The 19,332-nt window shown below is 39.8% G+C and overlaps 1 protein-coding gene across 1 annotated transcript in view; it reads right to left on the bottom strand.

Moving 5' to 3' along the window:
* Positions 1-13,967: 13,967 nt before the first annotated feature.
* LOC126183190 (phosphonopyruvate decarboxylase-like) overlaps positions 13,968-19,332 on the bottom strand; it is a 109,424-nt gene continuing 104,059 nt past the window's right edge. The window contains exon 9 of the mRNA XM_049924933.1: positions 13,968-14,389. Coding sequence (XP_049780890.1) covers positions 14,210-14,389 — 180 coding nt within the window. The 3' untranslated portion in view covers positions 13,968-14,209. The remainder of the gene's footprint in view (positions 14,390-19,332) is intronic.

The raw sequence follows: 19,332 nt of genomic DNA, 5'->3' as shown, positions 1-19,332 counted from the left end.
GTGCAGATGAATTACATTAGTGGCACCTCTCTAGCCCAGATAAACTTCAATTAATTTGCAGGTCCACAGGCTCCTGTGGTTTAACAAATGACACCCTCAAGTTCATGTGACGCATGATGCCCCACCATGTGTAATGTCCCCACAGCAAATACACTCTACCACGCACCAATTAATCATTTTCAATCAAACCATCCACATTCATTCACTTTGGAGAAGTTATATGATCTGATTTTATCATAATATATGTGGCAACAGCTCGTCGACGCCAAAGTATTTTCTAGTGCATTTATACTTTGAAATAACAGAGATGCATATATGCATTCTCCATGGTTGTTAGAGGAGTAACTAGGACAGCTTCTGGAGTATCTGTTGAGGGATTGACGTGTTTCTGAGAGATACATATTCAGCTTTTCTTCTCGCTAAAGCGAGCCAATTAACATTTGTGCCACTAGCAGTTTGTTTTGAAGAGAAAGAGATTGTGAAAGGAAAATAATTAAGGCGTGGAATCACTTGAGATCTGGACATGTAATGGAGATGGATTTAATACATGATTTCCTCCATAAGTAAGGTTTGTGACTTTTTTGTTCTGGAGTGAATGAACGAATTAGTTTTTTCTGAATAATTTGTTGATTACGTTGGCCCTGTAATTAGTGGGGAAGTTTCAGCTGTGTCGAAGAGAGCCTGCAATCACTGAGACTGTGTTAAATCATCCAAAAAGGCTTTGTACACATCTGGAATTCGCAATCTTTCGTAAAAGGAACAAATTGTCCAAACGATTGATTCTCCCAACTGACTGCAGTATTTAACAGTAATAATAAATGTAAAGATCTCTTACAGCAAGCCAGCTGCTGGTTACCAAGATGAAGGACTCTACCAAAGATTCTATTTGGCTGATTCTTTTTATCACCATATCACATAATGAAATCTTATATTAAAAACTATACATAGATAAAGGAGAGAAAGAGAGAGAGTGAATGAAAATAGAGATAATACTAATAATCCTCCTTCAGTCTAATTTTTCGCCCGTCTTATCACGGATCAGCCAAGAACTGGGAGGGCCTTACTTTATTGTATAGACTTATGTGTGAAGGTGAAGGGATCTTAAGGACAACAGATACACGTCTATACAGACAAGACATTACACAGAGATAGTGGCTAGCTGCATTGATCATCTATTCTTAGATTAAAGAGACGGCAACTTATTATCCGAACATTTAAAATGTTAAACATGGCCATAAACAAAAGAAACAAAAAAGGCCGACAGAAGACAGTTACTTACTGCACTACATAGTGACAAACTGCAGACTGTAGCTGTTGACCTCATAGAAGAGCTACAGACAATGTCGTCTACTGGGGGTGCAGACGTGTGATTGTTGTATCAGACATGGATATCTCTACCACTGGCAGCCACTTGCTGGCATCATTTATGAGAGTTGCCCTGAAAGTAATGTACCACATATTTTTTCTGAGCCAAAAACAATGCTACAAATGCGAAACATTACATATGTATTATTTGGAGTGTCCTGAGTGAGCATGCCAAGTTTCCATCACTTCTGACAGACAGTGTAGCTGCAGGACAGTTTCAAAATGGCATCTGTAGGTGACGTACGTTATAATAAATGTGTTGTGATTGAATTTCTCACTGCAGAGAAAGAAACTGTGGTGAATATTCACAAATCTTGTACAAAGTCTATGGAGCATCTTCTGTTGACAGAAGTACAGTTAGTCACTGGGCATGTAGGATGAGGTCATCAGAATGCAGTTAGATGAAGCTCCATGATTTGCAGCAGTGGGTGAGACCATCCACAGCTGTCACACCTGACATGTTGCAGTGAGCTAATGTTTTCATTTGCGAGGACAGATGCATTACAACTTGGTAGCTGGCACTGCATCTGTCAATCAGCAAATGAAGTGTGGATGCAATTGTCTGCACTGTTGGATATTCAAAAGTGTGGGGACAATAGGTCCTGCGGTTTCTAACAATGGATCACAAATCACACAGAAAAAACATTTGTCTTGATTTGTTGAACATTTTGAAGCTCAGGGGGAGGCCATCTTGTCCTGGATTGTGACAGGTGATGAAACCGGGGTTCACCATTTTGAGCAGAAGACAAAACAACAGTCAGTGGAATGGCATCATTCCCATTCCCCACAGAAGAAAAAATTCAAAGCAACTGCTTCCACCTGTAAGGTCACAATAACCATGTTCTGAGACTGTGAAGATGTGATTCTCATTTATGTGATGCCAAGAGGCGGTACCATTAATTCAGAAGCATATGTTAACACTTTAACAAAACTTGAGACGTGCTTCTGGCGACTTTGATGCACAGCAATCCTGTAGATGTTTTGCCGCAACACGATAATGCTTGGCCCCACACAAGTCGGAGGACTTCTGAACACATCAAAAAACAGGTGTGGATAGTGTTACCCTATCCACCCTACAGTGCTGAGCTAGTGCCATCAGGCTTCCACTTGTTTGGGCCTTTAAAGTTCCCATTCGTGGAAGATACAGAAATTTTGAGGAGAATGAGGAGGTGATTCACACAGTGAAGCACTGGCTCTGCCACCAGGACAAGGATTGGTACTGACAGAGTGTACGCATCCTTGTTTCACACTGGAGTGAGGCCATAGAATGGGATGGAGATTACATGGAAAAATAGGGTGTGTAGAGAAAATACCATTCTTTCATGTGTGTAATTCTCATTATGTTCAATAAAGAATTGTTGAAGAAAAAAAATGTGGTGCATTACTTTCTGGGCAACTCTCATATAAAGGGCTGGGGCCTTGGCCTCTGCAGTTGTCAGGATTGAATCATGCAGAATGTTGTAGTGAGGGTCTGTCGAAGGCTGAAAAGCATCAAGGAGACATTTCTTTCAGTTTATACATTTCTTAACAACAAGTATAGCATTGTTTACCCCACATCACCGCTAGCCAGACAAGCCAGCAGAGCACTTGCAGCCAGAATTTGCTGATGTACTCATGTCCCTCTGTCAGCATGTGGCTGCTACATCAGGGATGGTTGCTGACCAGATAGCTCTCCAAACACAGCTAGTGCTGCTCGGTGGCCTGTAGCTCTTCTCAGCAGAGTCCTAGGACATTCTTGTTGATGTTGTAGACTGCACCCCAAGAAGGCAGCCAGCAGCGTTGCACGAGGTGGCCTTGTTTGTGGAGAGTTATGTCTCCGCCTTTCTGTAGGAGACCGGCCTGTGACACGGGAGTCTGCTTCGGGGGTGGTGTTCATGTCATTTCTACCAATGAAGTTTACAACTGCCATTTGCCAAAATGGGAACCGGAGTCAGCATTGTCTCTGATATGTGATATGTCATCAAATCACAACAGCATTCATTATAGCATGATACGGTATCTCAGCGAAAATACTAAAACAACCCTTGTTGATCTGTTTGATTTTAATTTTGAATCTGAATAATTCCCCATCTCATGAAATGAAACTGTTTCATTTCCCCTCATCAAGCCTGGGAAAGGTCATACGAGCCTAAGTAGCTACTGCTGTGTATCCCTCACCATCTTCATGGGAAAGACTTTGGGACATATGATTAACTACTATGTTGTGTGGAGCTTAGAAGCCAGAGAGCTCCTGAGTCACTTTCAATAAGGGTTCAGGAGACATCACTCTACCATTAATAATATGACAGCTGGAAGAAGCTATGCAACGAGATTTCCTATCCAGGTATCATCTAAAACGTACTTTTTTATACACTTATAAGACCTATGACACTACCTTGAAGGCATAATATCCTCAAACAAGTCTTCCAATTTTATTAAAGTCCTTCCTCTCCCCATGTTATTTTAGATATAGAATTGGTAATGTACTATCAGATCATTTTACACAAGAGGATAACATCCTTCAAAACCCTGTTTTAAATGTCATCTCCTTTTTGAAAAGCTATTAATGGTATTGTATCCTTCAGGAGATAACATCCAACAAATGTCTGCACTATGGTATCAAATGTAGTAGTAGTAGTAGTAGTAGTAGTAGTAGTAGTAGCTTTATTCATCTGTAGATCTTCTTTTATGGGGATATAGGACATGTCAAAGTATTTACAAATCTAGATCAATTTAAAATAAGCTAACTCGTATACACACATACACTATTGGCCATTAAAATTGCTACACCAAGAAGAAATGCAGGTGATAAACGGGTATTCATTGGACAAATATATTATACTAGAACTGACATGTGATTACATTTTCACCCAATTTGGGTGCATAGATCCTGAGAAATCAGTACCCAGAACAAACACTTCTGGCCATAATAATGGCATTGATATGCCTAGGCATTGTGTCAAACAGAGCTTGGATGGTGTGTACAGGTACAGCTGCCCATGCAGCTTCATCACAATATCACAGTTCATCAAGAGTAGTAACTGGCGTATGGTGACAAGCCAGTTGCTCGGCCACCATTGACCAGACATTTTCAGTTGGTGAGAGATCTGGAGAATGTGCTGGCCAGGGCAGCAGTCGAACATTTCCTGTATCAAGAAAGGCCCATACTGGACCTACAACATGCAGTCATGCATTATCCTGCTGAAATGTAGGGTTTTGCAGGGATCGAATGAAGGGTAGAGCCAGGGGTCATAACACATTGGAAATGTAACGTCCACTGTTCAAAGTGCTGTCAATGTGAACAAGAGGTAACCGAGACGTGTAACCAATGGCACCCCAAACCATCATGCCGGGTGATATGCCAGTATGGCGATGACAAATACATGCTTCCAATGTGTGTTCACCGCGATGTCACCAAACATGGATGCGACCATCATGATGCTGTAAACAGAACCTGGATTCATTCAAAAAAATGACGTTTTGCCATTCGTGCACCTAGGTTCATCATTGAGTACACCATCGCAGGTGCTCCTGTCTGTGATGCAGCATCAAGGGTAACCGCAGCTATGGTCTCCAAGCTGATAGTCCATGCTGCTGGAAACGTTGTCAAACTGTTTGTGCAGATGTTTGTTGTCTTGCAAACATCCCCATCTGTTGACTCAGGGATCGAGACATGGCTGCATAATCTGTTACAGCCATGCAGATAAGGTGCCTGTCATCTCGACTGCTAGTGATACGAGGCCGTTGGGATCTAGCATGGCATTCAGTATTACCCTCCTGAAATCACCAATTCCAGATTCTGCTAACAGTCATTGGATCTCGACCAACGCAAGCAGCAATGTCACGATACGATAAACCGCAATCGTGATAGGCTACAATCCAACCTGTATCAAAGTCAGAAACGTGATGGTACACATTTCTCCTCCTTATACGAGGCATCACAACAACATATCACCAACGTCGGTCAACTGCTGTTTGTGTATGAGAAATCGGTTGCAAACATTCCAAATGTCAACACGTTGTAGGTGTCACCACCGACGCCAACCTTGTTTGAATGCTCTGAAAAGCTAATCATTTGCATATCCCAGCATCTTCTTCCTGTCAGTTATATTTCACATCTGTAGCACATGACTTTTGTGGTGTAGCAATTTTAATGGCCAGTAGTGTATTTACAGACCTCTAGTTTGAAACAATCATTAGATTTACTCCTGGTATACAAGACTTCTTTTACAAATAACTTATTAAATAATGTAATGCCACGTTGTTCACTCATATCTCACTATCACTCACTGGACACACTATACACACATTGCTTCATAACACCTCGCTCATTACACACTCGCTCACACACACACACACACACACACACACACACACACACTCTTAATCTCAGGGCCATTTTCTGTACTGCAACTTCGCATTTGCTATCCTGAAAAAATGAGTCAGCATCCCTCCATAATGAGTGAGATGTTGACCTCAGAAAGAGGAAGAAATGTTAGTATTGTGCTATGCATAGCTTGGGGGTAAGTATTTCTAGAAAGGAAGAAAAGAGGGAAAAAACATAAAGTGAAGGTGTTATATGGAATGTTGGATATTTTATAATCATTATCATTATTATTTATTTGTATAACACTCTTTTATCAAACCCATACTCTGGTTTAGCTAAGCAATCCTTCGATGTATAAAATGTATTGCATAACAGGTACTTTTTAGCTGCCTTTTTAAATAAGTGTGTTTTTGCAATTTCTTTAATCTCTTTTGGTAATTTATTGTACAGTTTTATTCCTTGGTAGAAAATGCTGTTTTGAGTTTTATGTTTATTTTTTGTTGGTAAATGTAAGTTGAGCATATCTCTTGTTGAAGGGTCATGGACAGAGTTGTTTGCGCAGTAATTACCAATGTTATTCTTGATGTGTACAATTGACTGGTAAATGTTTTGACATGGAGCAGTTAAAATCCCCAGTGTTCTGAACAGATCTTTACAATAAGCTCGACTAGTATTTTTGGTTATTATTCTTATGGCTCGTTTCTGGAGTTTGAAAATTATGTTCATATTTTGTGCATTTGTTCCCCAAAAAAGAATGCCATAGATAAGAACTGAGTGTACATATGAATAATATGTAACTAAAAGACACTGCATGTTACACAATGATGATAGGATTCTAAGGGCATAACATGAAGGTAACATTCTGTTTGCAAGTACCTTTGTGTGTTCACACCACTTCAACTGAGAATCAATATTCATTCCTAGAAATTTTGTAGTTATTACACAGTCTACAGAGATGCCATCTACATTTAATTTAACATTGTCATTTTTCTGCTGCAAACTGAAATTCATGGTATTACTTTTCTTTATATTCAATGTCACTTTATTGCTCATTGACCAATCATAAACTTACTTGAGAGTTTCATTTGCTTTCTCAGCAAGGAGTTCTCTTGTTTTCTCAGTGACTATAATATTGCTGTCATCAGTGAAAAGGATTTTTTCACCATGAGTAACACTACTGGGAAAGTCATTGATGTATATAAGGAACAGTATTGGTCCTAATATGCTACCTTGCAGAACCCCTATATTAATGTATTTTGGTTCTGATAAGTGTCTTACTAAATGTTTAGATCTATTTGAAGTATGTATTATCTCTATTCTTTGTACCCTATCTGTTAGGTATGACTGAAACCAGTTGTTAGCCACCCCTCTTATTCCTAATGCTTCTAATTTATTTAGTAGAATCTTGTGGTCGACTGCATCAAACGCCTTAGAAAGATCTAGAAATATGCCTGTGACATACTCATCTTTATCAAGAACATCAAGCACAGCTTTTGTGAATTCTACTATGGCTGACTCCGTATTTTTGCCACTTCAGAACCCAAACTGAAATTCGCTTAAAAGATCGTATTTATTCAGCTAATTCGTTAATCTGTCTCTCATAATAGCTTCTGTTATATTTGAGAATGCTGACAGCAGGGAAATGGGCTGGTAATTTTCTATGTCTTCTGCATTACCTTTCATAAGCAAAGGTACAACTCTTGCCTGTTTTAACTGCTCTGGAAATGTCCCTGATGTGAAGGATTCATTTATTATATTTGTTAAGGAACCTTGTATAATCCCTATGCACTGTTTCAGTACTCACATCGGTACTTCATCTAAGCCTACTGACTTTTTATTTTTTAATTTTTGAATTGTTTTACTGATTTCATTCTCTGTGGTTGGAAGTAACATCACTGTATTTATGCAACATTATTTAGTGTTATATTTGTTTGGGGGAATGTAAGCAAACATGAACTCAAGTATGACCTGTGTGTTTACCTATTGTAATGGATCTGGGAGACGTTATTTTTTACCGTATTTGTCGATACCGAATTGTAAATATTTTCTTATATTTTTTGTCAGGATTTATTATAATTTGTCTTATTATATGTTAATTTACTTCTGTTTTTGAGAATAAAAGCATATTGATTACTATTAGAAAATGTATCGAAGAATAGCAAAGAGACTGATTACAACTGGAAGATTGTGTGTGGTGTAAAACATCTTTGACGTTGGAGTCGTCTTTGACTGTACTTAGTCGGCAGCTAACTCTTGGTGTGTGTTGACCATGGTGTTGACGGAAGAACAATGTGAAGGTCGCCGTCATAAATAATTTTGAAGTATGTTACTATTATTTTTGTATTAACTAAAAAAAGAAGAAACTACATTTGAAGAAACTGTATTTGAAACACCAAAATGAGAGAAACACGTTGAACCACGTCAATTCTGCAACCAACAAAGATGCATTGTGGAATCATACTTAGACAACTGAAGCCAAGACTATATCGCCGTGTAAACGTCTAATGGAAAAGGTACTGTCACGAAATATGGCAAATTTAAGTAAATAAAAAATAGTGAGCATATTTTCAACTTGTGTCTCATCTGGGATAACATTTGCCGCATTTCGCTATGCACTTTAAACCCTTCAGTCTATGGTCTGCTGCTATTGTGCCGAAATAACTTACTCATGAAACTATTCAGATTCTCATTATGTACATGGCAGCCAATAAAGTGGATGTTGTTTTCAACTGTCACAAATGTCACCAATCTGCAGCAATGTGGTTGTATAATGAAAGGTACAATGATCATACCAAGCCCTCATGATCTGTCTTTGCAAAAATTATTTAAAAAATTTAAAGAAACTTGAAGTGTGAAGACTAAAATATGCTAAAAAATAGCAGCAATTCATGAAAGAAACACAGCTATGTTTTTAGAAATGATGACACGCAATCCACATGTTGATATGAGGCACCTTGAATGTGCAAGTGGAATTGACCAAAGGAACATTCTGTGAATATGATATTCGAATTCATTTCATCCTTCCCCCATTTAGCACAAACAGCAACTTCATGACAATGAATTTCAAAGTTGCTTAAAATTATGTGAGTGGCATAGTAACATATACCATATATAAGCAAATAACCCACACATATTTTTTCCTGACTTTAACGATGAAAAACTGGGGTGCGTGGATTAATTGCAATAAGATTGGTACTGCTCTGCCTCCACCAGTAGATTCCATTATGCTATAGCACTGTTGCAGTCCCAGTCTGTGACACAACAGTGGAACATTAGAAATGAATTATTATCCTTATGTAACTGGTTAATAATGGCTTCAAGGTCTCATTACTGCTTGTACACAGCTAGTAAAAAACAAAAACTTAAAATTATTGAAGAAACAGAGAACATTGAAAACCATGCAGTGGAAAGAAAGTATGATGTGAGCAATGGTTGTACTCTTGAATGGGAAAAAAAGAAAAAAAATGAGGAGTCAAGAAATGAACAATAATTGCTGGACTTTTGCAGCCAAAAAGTGAAGCATCTGGATCTCAAAGAAAGGCTATGCAATTATGTAGATGAGAAGTGAGAATATGGCTGCACGGTGACTAGTGAAATGTGTCAACTCAAAACATTGGCTTCAGACAAAGAACTAGACATCATCAGCTTCAAAGCTAGCCAGGGCTGGCTATAGAGATTTTTCAATTGAAGTGGATTAGGCTTCCAGAGGAAAACTACCAGGCTTCCAGGCAATTATGAGAAAAAAGTACTTAATTTACATCACTAAATGATAAATTTGCACTGTGAACATTCATATATATTATTGGAAATTGGTAATGCAGGTCAAAAGGGGAATCCATCATCATGATAGGAACTGACAGCAATGAGAAGCGAAGGTGAACAATGATGCATGTAACTGGTGACTGACGATGAAAGCTACCACCTTATGTGACATTTAAAAGGAAAAATATTCCAAAAATAGCAGTGAAAGGCATATTGGAAAGAACAATTACAAAAGGCTGGATGGACAATGGCATTCTGGTTGACTGGTTGATGCATGTTTGGCAATTTCACCTTGGCGCATCACTGAATTTATGTAACACATCAGTCCTGGAAAGTTTCAGCAGACATACAACTGAGGAAGTGTGAGACAAATAATGAAAGAGGAAAACTCATTTGGTCATCATCCTTGGAGGCCTAACATCCATCCTGCAACCATTACATGTATGTATAAATCAACCATGCAAAGCTGCTCTTAAACACTGATATATGAAATGGATGGCTAGATGATGTTCACTCACCAACACAAATTAAAACCAATATTTCTCTTTTCTTTGTTTCTTTTTTTCCCAATGAAGGTACTTATATCATTCAACCACACAGAATATTCATGTATATATGGTAATTTCAACTCTGCATCTGTGCGCTCTATTTTGGAGGTGGCTACAAGGGCCAGTTTCTGGTGTCTAAGTGAAGGAGATCGTAATGTTCCACTTCAGTGCTGCATATTCAATGACTTGTCCTCAGACCAGATGTTATTCATTATTGTGAAGTGAGTTGAATTGAAGGGTATATCCATATATGAAAATATGGAGCTGATAATCTTGATGTTGGCTTTGTTTTCTTCTTTGGAGGCATGATAAAAATCCATAGGTTTTCTTAAGAGTTTAACTCTTTGACAGGGAGAATTACGGCTCAATATTTAGTAAAATTGATAGAAAAGAATTTACAAAATTTTGTGTCAAAACTTCAACATTATTGCAAATAATAAAATATAAATATTTAGGAGTGAAATTATTAATTTTTGTGAACACAGCTTTTATATGGATTTTTTTCATGTAAATGAAGATATCGATACTTGCTGGTATTATATACAAGATGTTTGCTTGCTCATTCTGGAGATGATTGGTTGGTCTAAATGGGTTGTGGCCTGGTACCACTGGTCTGATTTAAAATTTTCCCATGAAGGAGGGTGTTTTCCAACACATGGTGGAAAAAAATTCTGTGGGTCTTGGTAGTAGTAGAACCTTCTAGAGAAGTTTTATTACCAGGTGCAGGAAATGTCCAATGGTAATATCTTAATTCTGTACCTGAGGCTGATTGTCTAAAAGTGCTAAATGTTAAAAACAGTTTCAAGAAAAGTTTTTTGAAACTTGTAAAATTTGATTCAGCCAGTGGCTGTAATAAGGGTAAGAAGTGAGCCATAGACCCTGTGGGGCACAGATGATATTTTATGTCTTGCTTGTACAAAACGGAGAGTTAGTGATTCTTCATGATCAGTGAGGGTAGTTTTCCAGTATGGAATGCTTATAAGCTTCTGAAAGGGTGATCCCAGATGTGGCTGTAGAATTCTGCCTAGGTGCTTTCTGGTTTTCTAGATGAATGTTGTGGTTTTGTGAGCATGCATGTCGCTCAGTAGGCAGAGGCACTGCATCAGATTGTGGATCCAGAAGCTAACTGGAAGTGGTGTTCAACGAAAAAAGCATACTTGGTGAGGTTTAATTGGAGCCAACAAATTACATTTGTTTCCATGGAAATTTGAGTGTTTTGTTTTTATGCGACTTTCTCACTATTGACTTTGAACTGTATTCCTGTTTTATTATGGTGCAGATTATCAGTAGAAGCTACTACGAGCCAGTTGGAAGTGGTGTATGAACTTTTAGCAGCGTGCATATTCAGTCCAGTTTTCAGATTTTGGAGTCTTCCTGACAGTAGCTAAATAGTGGAGTAGTCAAAGTCTTAACCCATCTTGTGGGTCAAAGTGAGACTAGCTTATTTAGATTGATGGCGTAGTGTAGTAATGCTGAGGATTAACGTGAGTACACAAATAAATGTTTCTGTATAAATTTGTGGAGCAATACATCACATAATTTGTCTTTTGCGCCACACATTAGTAAGAGAGTATGGAATCTGGCTGCGATCACAACTGGGACAATGCATAATGCCACGCTATCTCTTAGGCATGGTTGAAAAGAAACATTTCTGTGTCTTGTGGAAACTACAACATTTTATTTGTTGATGAAGCATAATTTACAAATAATATGCACTATATTCACAATATGTATTACTGGTCAGTTGAAAATCCATGCTGTCTGAGAGAACTGGATAATCAGTGAACTTAGTCTGTTGACCAGTGGTGCAGGCTTTGCAAGACCTACAGTTTCCCTTTGTGTATTGAATCACTTTTTGGTGTAATTGCTGGTGGATGTGATGGTATTCTCCAAATCTAGTATTTCTAATAATCAAATAAGGTGGTGCAGTGGTAAGAAACTGGACTCACATTCAGGAGCATTGTGGTTCAAATACCAGTCACAAAATCAAGATTTGACAGTGCCAGGAAATGACTGGTTTCTTTCCTCATCTTTCCCCAGTCTGAGCGTGTGACCTACATCTAATGAGCTCCTCATTAATGGAATGTTAAACCATAATCGACCCTAAAATTGAATGCATAGGGTATTTCTACACTGATAAAAGAAAAGTGCAGGGATGAATGAAAAAAATAGTAATATAATGAAAGGAACAACAGTCTACAAAACACACCAGTGATAGTTATAAGCAAAAATCTACCTCAAATTGCCACTTTGTCTGATTGTACATGAAACCCAGAACTTCCTCTTTTCCAGTACAAGTCAAAAAGTTTTGTCAGTCAGCAGAGAATAGTAGTTTTTTCTGAATTTGACCCACTGCCCGCAATTTCTTTGATGCTATCATGAGAGCATTACAGTAGGTTATGAGACATCTTTTCTAACATACCTAGTATCACCTGTAATAGACCACAAGTAAAGGCAATTGGTGCCAGGAATTCTCCTTCACACAGTACATGTTTCTCATAGGAAACGTTTCAGCCGAACAAATAGAAAAAAATAGGTGAATTCCAGTTCAGCAGTTCAGGGGAATATTCTGGACTAGCAGCAGGGCTTCCTCCTGTTATCCACCTCTCAAGGCAGCTCTGATTGAGGTACTTATAGGAATCATGTGCAAAGGAAGTTGGGATCAAAATAAAAGGAGTTCATAGGTATTAATGAAGAATCTGATACTATTAGGTCTACAACTTTGCTTCCACCATTTTGCAATAGACGGCAGTAGCAGCAAGTGGGGTTCAGGTGGTTGGTCATAGGTGTAATACAATATAAGCTTAGGCATCTGTAAACACATAAAATTATTAGTCGATTTGTAATTGCATCGTAAGGTTATTCTTGACTAAGTATGTCAACTTACATACCCATTTCTCGCCATTTGTGAGAAGTTTTAATTTTCTGTTTTAATATGAAGAAATCTGTGGCTGTGGCTCTTAAAATGCTGGGTAAGACCAGTGGTGAGGGAACTATTAGTGGAAGAATGTGCAGAGAATGTTTATAACGCCTTAAGAATGGTGATTTTGATGTCAAAGATTGGCATGGAGGTGGAAGGCAGAACATTTTCATAGCTATTGAAACAGATGAAGACAATCACACAACATCATTATCGAAAGCAATTGATGCCTTTGAGCCCAGCACTGAAACACAAACGATCACAATACAGCGATAGACACATAAAGGTAATAGTGCAGCAGGTCAGTGCTCGACCCCATGTCGCAAAACCTGTCAAAATATACATGGAAACATTGAAATGAGAAGTCCTATCCCTCCTGCTATATTCTCCATACATTTCTCTCTCTGACTACCACCTTTTTCGGTCAGTGTTGTACAGTCTTGCTGACCAGCACTTCCGATCATATGAACAAGTGCAAAATTGAATCGATTCATGGATCCCCACAAAAGACGCCCAGTTCTTCCGCCATGGGATTCATATGCTATCTGAAAGATGGGAGAATGTAGTGGTCAGTGATGGGCAATACTATGAATCATAAATTTCTTGTAAGTTTTTCACAGTAAAGCCCCGAACTTTTAGAAAAAACAGTGGAAGCAAAGTTGTAGACCTAATAGTACTACAGAAAACTGGAATAAGTGTTACATTGTATAAAATTAATTGTATTAAAACCATTTTTGTTAGCAAATAAATATAATAATAACAAATTTTTAGTGATGCAGTCATGAAACAGTAATGATTTCTATATATTCTGAACTAGATGTTTTCATTTACATCATTAGGTAAAAATTGAAGTGCTATATGTGCATGTGGCGTGACTGACTGACTAAATAAATTACATTAGTTTAATCTTCAATTCTTCTTCCTAACATTTCCTGTCATAGAAAGGTAACAATTAACAGGCTTTAGGAAAGAAAAGAGTAGGTTGGAAGTGGCAATACTTTCATTCTATCTTCATCTGCCTCAGTGATGTAAGAATTTCACTCAATCTCAAACAACTAAAAAACAATTCAGATTACGAATAATTATTTTTATTACAAATACAGTTTACAGAACACATTGGGTGAAACAGTTAATGAACATATATATTCAGAGCAGGATCAATACATTTAAGAAGAATTCTGCTCTGTTACTTTAAATAATTGTTCTTTCATAAGTGATTGAGTCACTGAGTGTTAATACAACTGAGTTAATGCAACACATAGTGGTAACACAGAGATCACAGTGTCGGTACTGGATTACATTTGTTACTCAGGAAAATGCTAGGAAATTCATGAAATCAGATTTATTTTGTAAAGGTGTTCTGTTTGGCCTTCCCAGCTCCTTTCGACTGCCTTGGCAGATTTTCACTTCCAGAACTGCAGGACCTTCAATATTTTGAATCCAGTGGACAGCTTCTGCTAATTCATGTTCATTTGTTGCCACTTTACCCTGAAATAAGAATTCTTCTTTAAATGGTAATTCATACATATTATAAAAAGGGGCGCATGCGCGGGTGAATTTAGTACACATATCACTATCTGTCAGGCAACAAGTGCTGTGCGGTAGGCACAGAACCCATGTTAAAAAAAGACAACAGCATGAGAAGTAACAGCTTGTGTGGTTATACAACTGCCAAGACTGAAAGATCCAAGGAACATATTAAAGACAATGTAAAGGGTAAAAAAGAGTTACTGAATAAATGGTGTCTGCAAAATAAACTGAAAGTTGTTGCTAAAAAGAATGGTCAATAAATTATTGAAAGTATCTTTCAATGACAATAATCATATAGTCAGGACTGGGTGAGAGACCTTACAAAGAATAAAAGACATGTAGGTACTTAGGCGACATGTCAGATGAAAACAGAACTACCTATCTCATGTTAAAAATGTAAGCTGTTTTCCTGACAGATACAGTACCCTCTGAGGTGATGTCACTTTCTGCAAAGAATTGAAAATGTAGGCCAAAAAGGATTTTGGAAGCCATTTAATCAGATATCACAGTACATTATGACTCACAAAGATAGTGCTTGGGCTCATAGGTTGAGGGTGGTAACATTGACAGATGTGCTGTGCCTCACATAGGGAGAAGTCTTGCTATGACTTACTCTCCAACACAAGAAGATCGGAGCTGTTGCCATTGATCAGTTTGTAAGATATAGAGGAATATAGAGAAGTTCTACAAAATTGTAGGTGATTAAGCTGATTGCAAATTAGAAATAAATTAATGAGAGAATGGCAGAAAACATGGGAAAGGAGCAGCAGTGAGTGAAATTTATAAAAGTTTCCCAATATAGAGAAAAGATTGCTGACGGGAGGTATCTGTCACTCTTGGGGAGTGCTACACTTTATACACTCCTGGAAATGGAAAAAAGAACACATTGACACTGGTGTGTCAGACCCACCATACTTGCTCCGGACACTGCGAGAGGGCTGTACAAGCAATGATCACACGCACGGCACAGCGGACACACCAGGAACCGCAGTGTTGGCCGTTGAATGGCGCTAGTTGCGCAGCATTTGTGCACTGCCGCCATCAGTGTCAGCCAGTTTGCCGTGGCATACGGAGCTCCATCGCAGTCTTTAACACTGGTAGCATGCCGCGACAGCGTGGACGTGAACCGTATGTGCAGTTGACGGACTTTGAGCGAGGGCGTATAGTGGGCATGCGGGAGGCCGGGTGGACGTACCGCCGAATTGCTCAACACGTGAGGTGTGAGGTCTCCACAGTACATCGATGTTGTCGCCAGTGGTCGGCGGAAGGTGCACATGCCCGTCGACCTGGGACCGGACCGCAGCGACGCACGGATGCACGCCAAGACCGTAGGATCCTACGCAGTGCCGTAGGGGACCGCACCGCCACTTCCCAGCAAATTAGGGACACTGTTGCTCCTGGGGTATCGGCGAGGACCATTCGCAACCGTCTCCATGAAGCTGGGCTACGGTCCCGCACACCGTTAGGCCGTCTTCCGCTCACGCCCCAACATCGTGCAGCCCGCCTTCAGTGGTGTCGCGACAGGCGTGAATGGAGGGACGAATGGAGACGTGTCGTCTTCAGTGATGAGAGTCGCTTCTACCTTGGTGCCAATGATGGTCGTATGCGTGTTTGGCGCCGTGCAGGTGAGCACCACAATGAGGACTGCATACGACCGAGGCACACAGGGCCAACACCCGGCATCATGGTGTGGGGAGTGATCTCCTACACTGGCCGTACACCACTGGTGATCGTCGAGGGGACACTGAATAGTGCACGGTACATCCAAACCGTCATCGAACCCATCGTTCTACCATTCCTAGACCGGCAAGGGAACTTGCTGTTCCAACAGGACAATGCATGTCCGCATGTATCCCGTGCCACCCAACGTGCTCTAGAAGGTGTAAGTCAACTACCCTGGCCAGCAAGATCTCCAGATCTGTCCCCCATTGAGCATGTTTGGGACTGGATGAAGCGTCATCTCACGCGGTCTGCACGTCCAGCATGAACGCTGGTCCAACTGAGGCGCCAGGTGGAAATGGCATGGCAAGCCGTTCCACAGGACTACATCCAGCATCTCTACGATCGTCTCCATGGGAGAATAGCAGCCTGCATTGCTGCAAAAGGTGGATATACACTGTACTAGTGCCGACATTGTGCATGCTCTGTTGCCTGTGTCTATGTGCCTGTGGTTCTGTCAGTGTGATCATGTGATGTATCTGACCCCAGGAATGTGTCAATAAAGTTTCCCCTTCCTGGGACAATGAATTCACGGTGTTCTTATTTCAATTTCCAGGAGTGTATTTGGGCATGGACCATAGTCAGTGTGCCTGAAAGGATTGAAGAAATGAAACAGTGACGTATGTGATGAGCATATAATGCATGGGTATGTAAGAGAAGAAGAATGGTACATGTGGCAGGATAAAAGTGTATTAAATACAGTCAGTGGTAGAGTATCATAAAAAATGTTGAATGTGATATCTCAACAAGTTATAGCACAGGGATTGTATCTGTCAGGAAGCACAACTATGTGAAAGACAGAACACAAATAATACTGCACAAGAAGAAAGAAAGCAGGAACCATTATGGTGGTCATAGAAACAGAATAGAGAATGGAATACTTTGGTGATATGGTTATGTCTAAGTCATAATAGAGCTCAAATCTGATGGCAGGGTCATCAGTGAAGTTTGATACTTAGTACTGAAAGCATGTTTATTACTAACACTATTGTACAGCCAGAACAGAACTGAACTCCCAGATGGAGAGTGCAGCTATTTATACAAAAAGCAAACATTCCAGAAATATACAAGCATTACAAACATAAGACAGTCTGAAAAGCTTCCAGAAATGACAAATACTAAATAAGAAATAACTGCTGGTGGTCAGGTTTGATATGGTAACTCACAGCACACCAGCCAATGGCGCTAATCATTGTGCCACACTCCATGCATCACAGCTCATGGCAGTGCTACCTCTCCTGGAGAAACGGTGCCCTGAAGTTTCAGAAGTATGCAATGGAGCTGACTACAGTAACCTGAATCTAGGTGTTGTCAGTGGTTCTCTGTATGGCAGCACTGACACATCCTTGCGTTCTGGCAATATTGTCATATCCTTTTCACCATGAAGACCATTGAAGGTACCCCTCCCATCAAAGCGTTATGCTCATTGAGTGAGTCTTCTATTTCTCTGAACGAGAAGGTGCCATCAGCAATCAGCATCTCAGGACTACAGTAGGTCTTCTTACAGAAGACATGGGTGATATCTCTGTGCTTTTGTCTTCTTGATGAAGGGTCATAATACCCAGATTCATCTGTCATGAAGGATATGATAGTTCTAAAGTAGGACTTCACTAATTTTCCTGAGATTCCTACTTCCTGCACAGGCATAAAAATCCTTACTGTCTCTCCTGGGCTGTATTTCACCAGCTGGTGCTTGTCATTACAGCACCCTTGGTCTTCCTTCAGCATCCAGGGCTCATATGTGAGCCAGTTGTCTTGATTCTCTGGTCCTCGTGATGAGGGGTTTTATGTAGTCATTCTGAGTTTCATCCGGTTGAAACAGGAACAGTCAATCCATTGCCATTTTGACTATGGAACTACGGAGCAGGAAAAACAGGGTCACTAACATATGTCTTGCTTTGCTGTGTTGTGTGTAAGTGTCATGACAGGCAGTATTGTATCCCTATCACTCTGTTTGACATCAACGTAAATTGAGAACATATGTGCCGATGTCTTATTAAAACATTCTGTGAGACAGTTTGTCTATGGGTGGCACGCAGTTGTCATCCTGTGGGTGACACTGCAACGTGAAATTACCTCCAATACTAGTCTCAACTGGAAATCTTTTCCACAGTCATAGATCATCACACAATGTGCTCTGTGCTTCACACTGTTGTGTTCCACAAAGAAAATTTGCAATTTACAGAGCTTTGGCAGTGGGCACAGATTTGGTAACAACACAGCAAGAGAGAGGTAGTCAGCACAGAGTATTATCTATTGATTCCTGTTTGTTGATTTTGGGAATCTCCCCAAGAGATTGTTTCCAATTCAGTGGTATGGTACTGATGCAGGCTGGGTTGGTAGCAGATGCCATGGAGGTAACTGCAGCACATACTTCCACAGTTGGCAGTCCTTAGAGTGATTCATATAGTGCCTAACAGATCAGTGGAGACCTGGCAAATGATACCTGCATCTGGTTCTGCCTAGAGTCTTCTTGAATACCAAATGATTAGATGTTGGAACATTGTGGAAATACTTCAGGATAGCTGTCCATAGATGAGCTGGGTTGATGAGCAACCATTTCTATCCCATTGGATCACAGTTCCTATTATATAATGGTCTTTTTATTAATTGGAGTTTTCCTTCAGTCAGTTCCTCCTTTTTCAAGGCATCTATGGTTTTCAACAGTGCTAGATTTTCCCTCTGTTCAGTAGCAATGTTATTTAATGTAATGATGACAAAGTTCATCCATGTTGCTGAGTTCTTTCAAAGGACTCCTTGAAAGGCAGTCAGTATCCTTGTGTTTGTATCTGCTTTTGTATACTACTGTGATGACATACTGCTGAAGCCTCAGTGCCCATCTTGCCAATTGACGTGAAAAGCTCTTCAGGGTAATCAGCCAGCATAGAGAGTGGTGGTATATCACAACAGTGAATGGTTTTCCAAATAAATAAGGCTGGAACTTGTTGATGGCCCAAACTACTGCAAGACACTCTTTCTCAGTTGTAGTGTAGTTCATCTCAGACTTGGAGAATATTCTTGAAGCATAATGAGAACATGAAACTTCCTGGCAGATTAAAACTGTGTGCTGGGCTGAGACTCGAACTCGGGACCTTTGCCTTTCACGGGCACTTGCCCATGAATGGCAAAGGTCCCGAGTTCAAGTCTCCATCTGGCACACAGTTTCAATCTCCAGGAAGTTT

This window comes from Schistocerca cancellata, chromosome 4, assembly GCF_023864275.1.
Source record: "Schistocerca cancellata isolate TAMUIC-IGC-003103 chromosome 4, iqSchCanc2.1, whole genome shotgun sequence".
NCBI classification, from domain to species: Eukaryota; Metazoa; Arthropoda; class Insecta; order Orthoptera; family Acrididae; genus Schistocerca; species Schistocerca cancellata.
The sequence above is the reverse complement of the archived record's forward strand: the minus strand, read 5'-3'. Positions and strand labels throughout refer to the sequence as shown.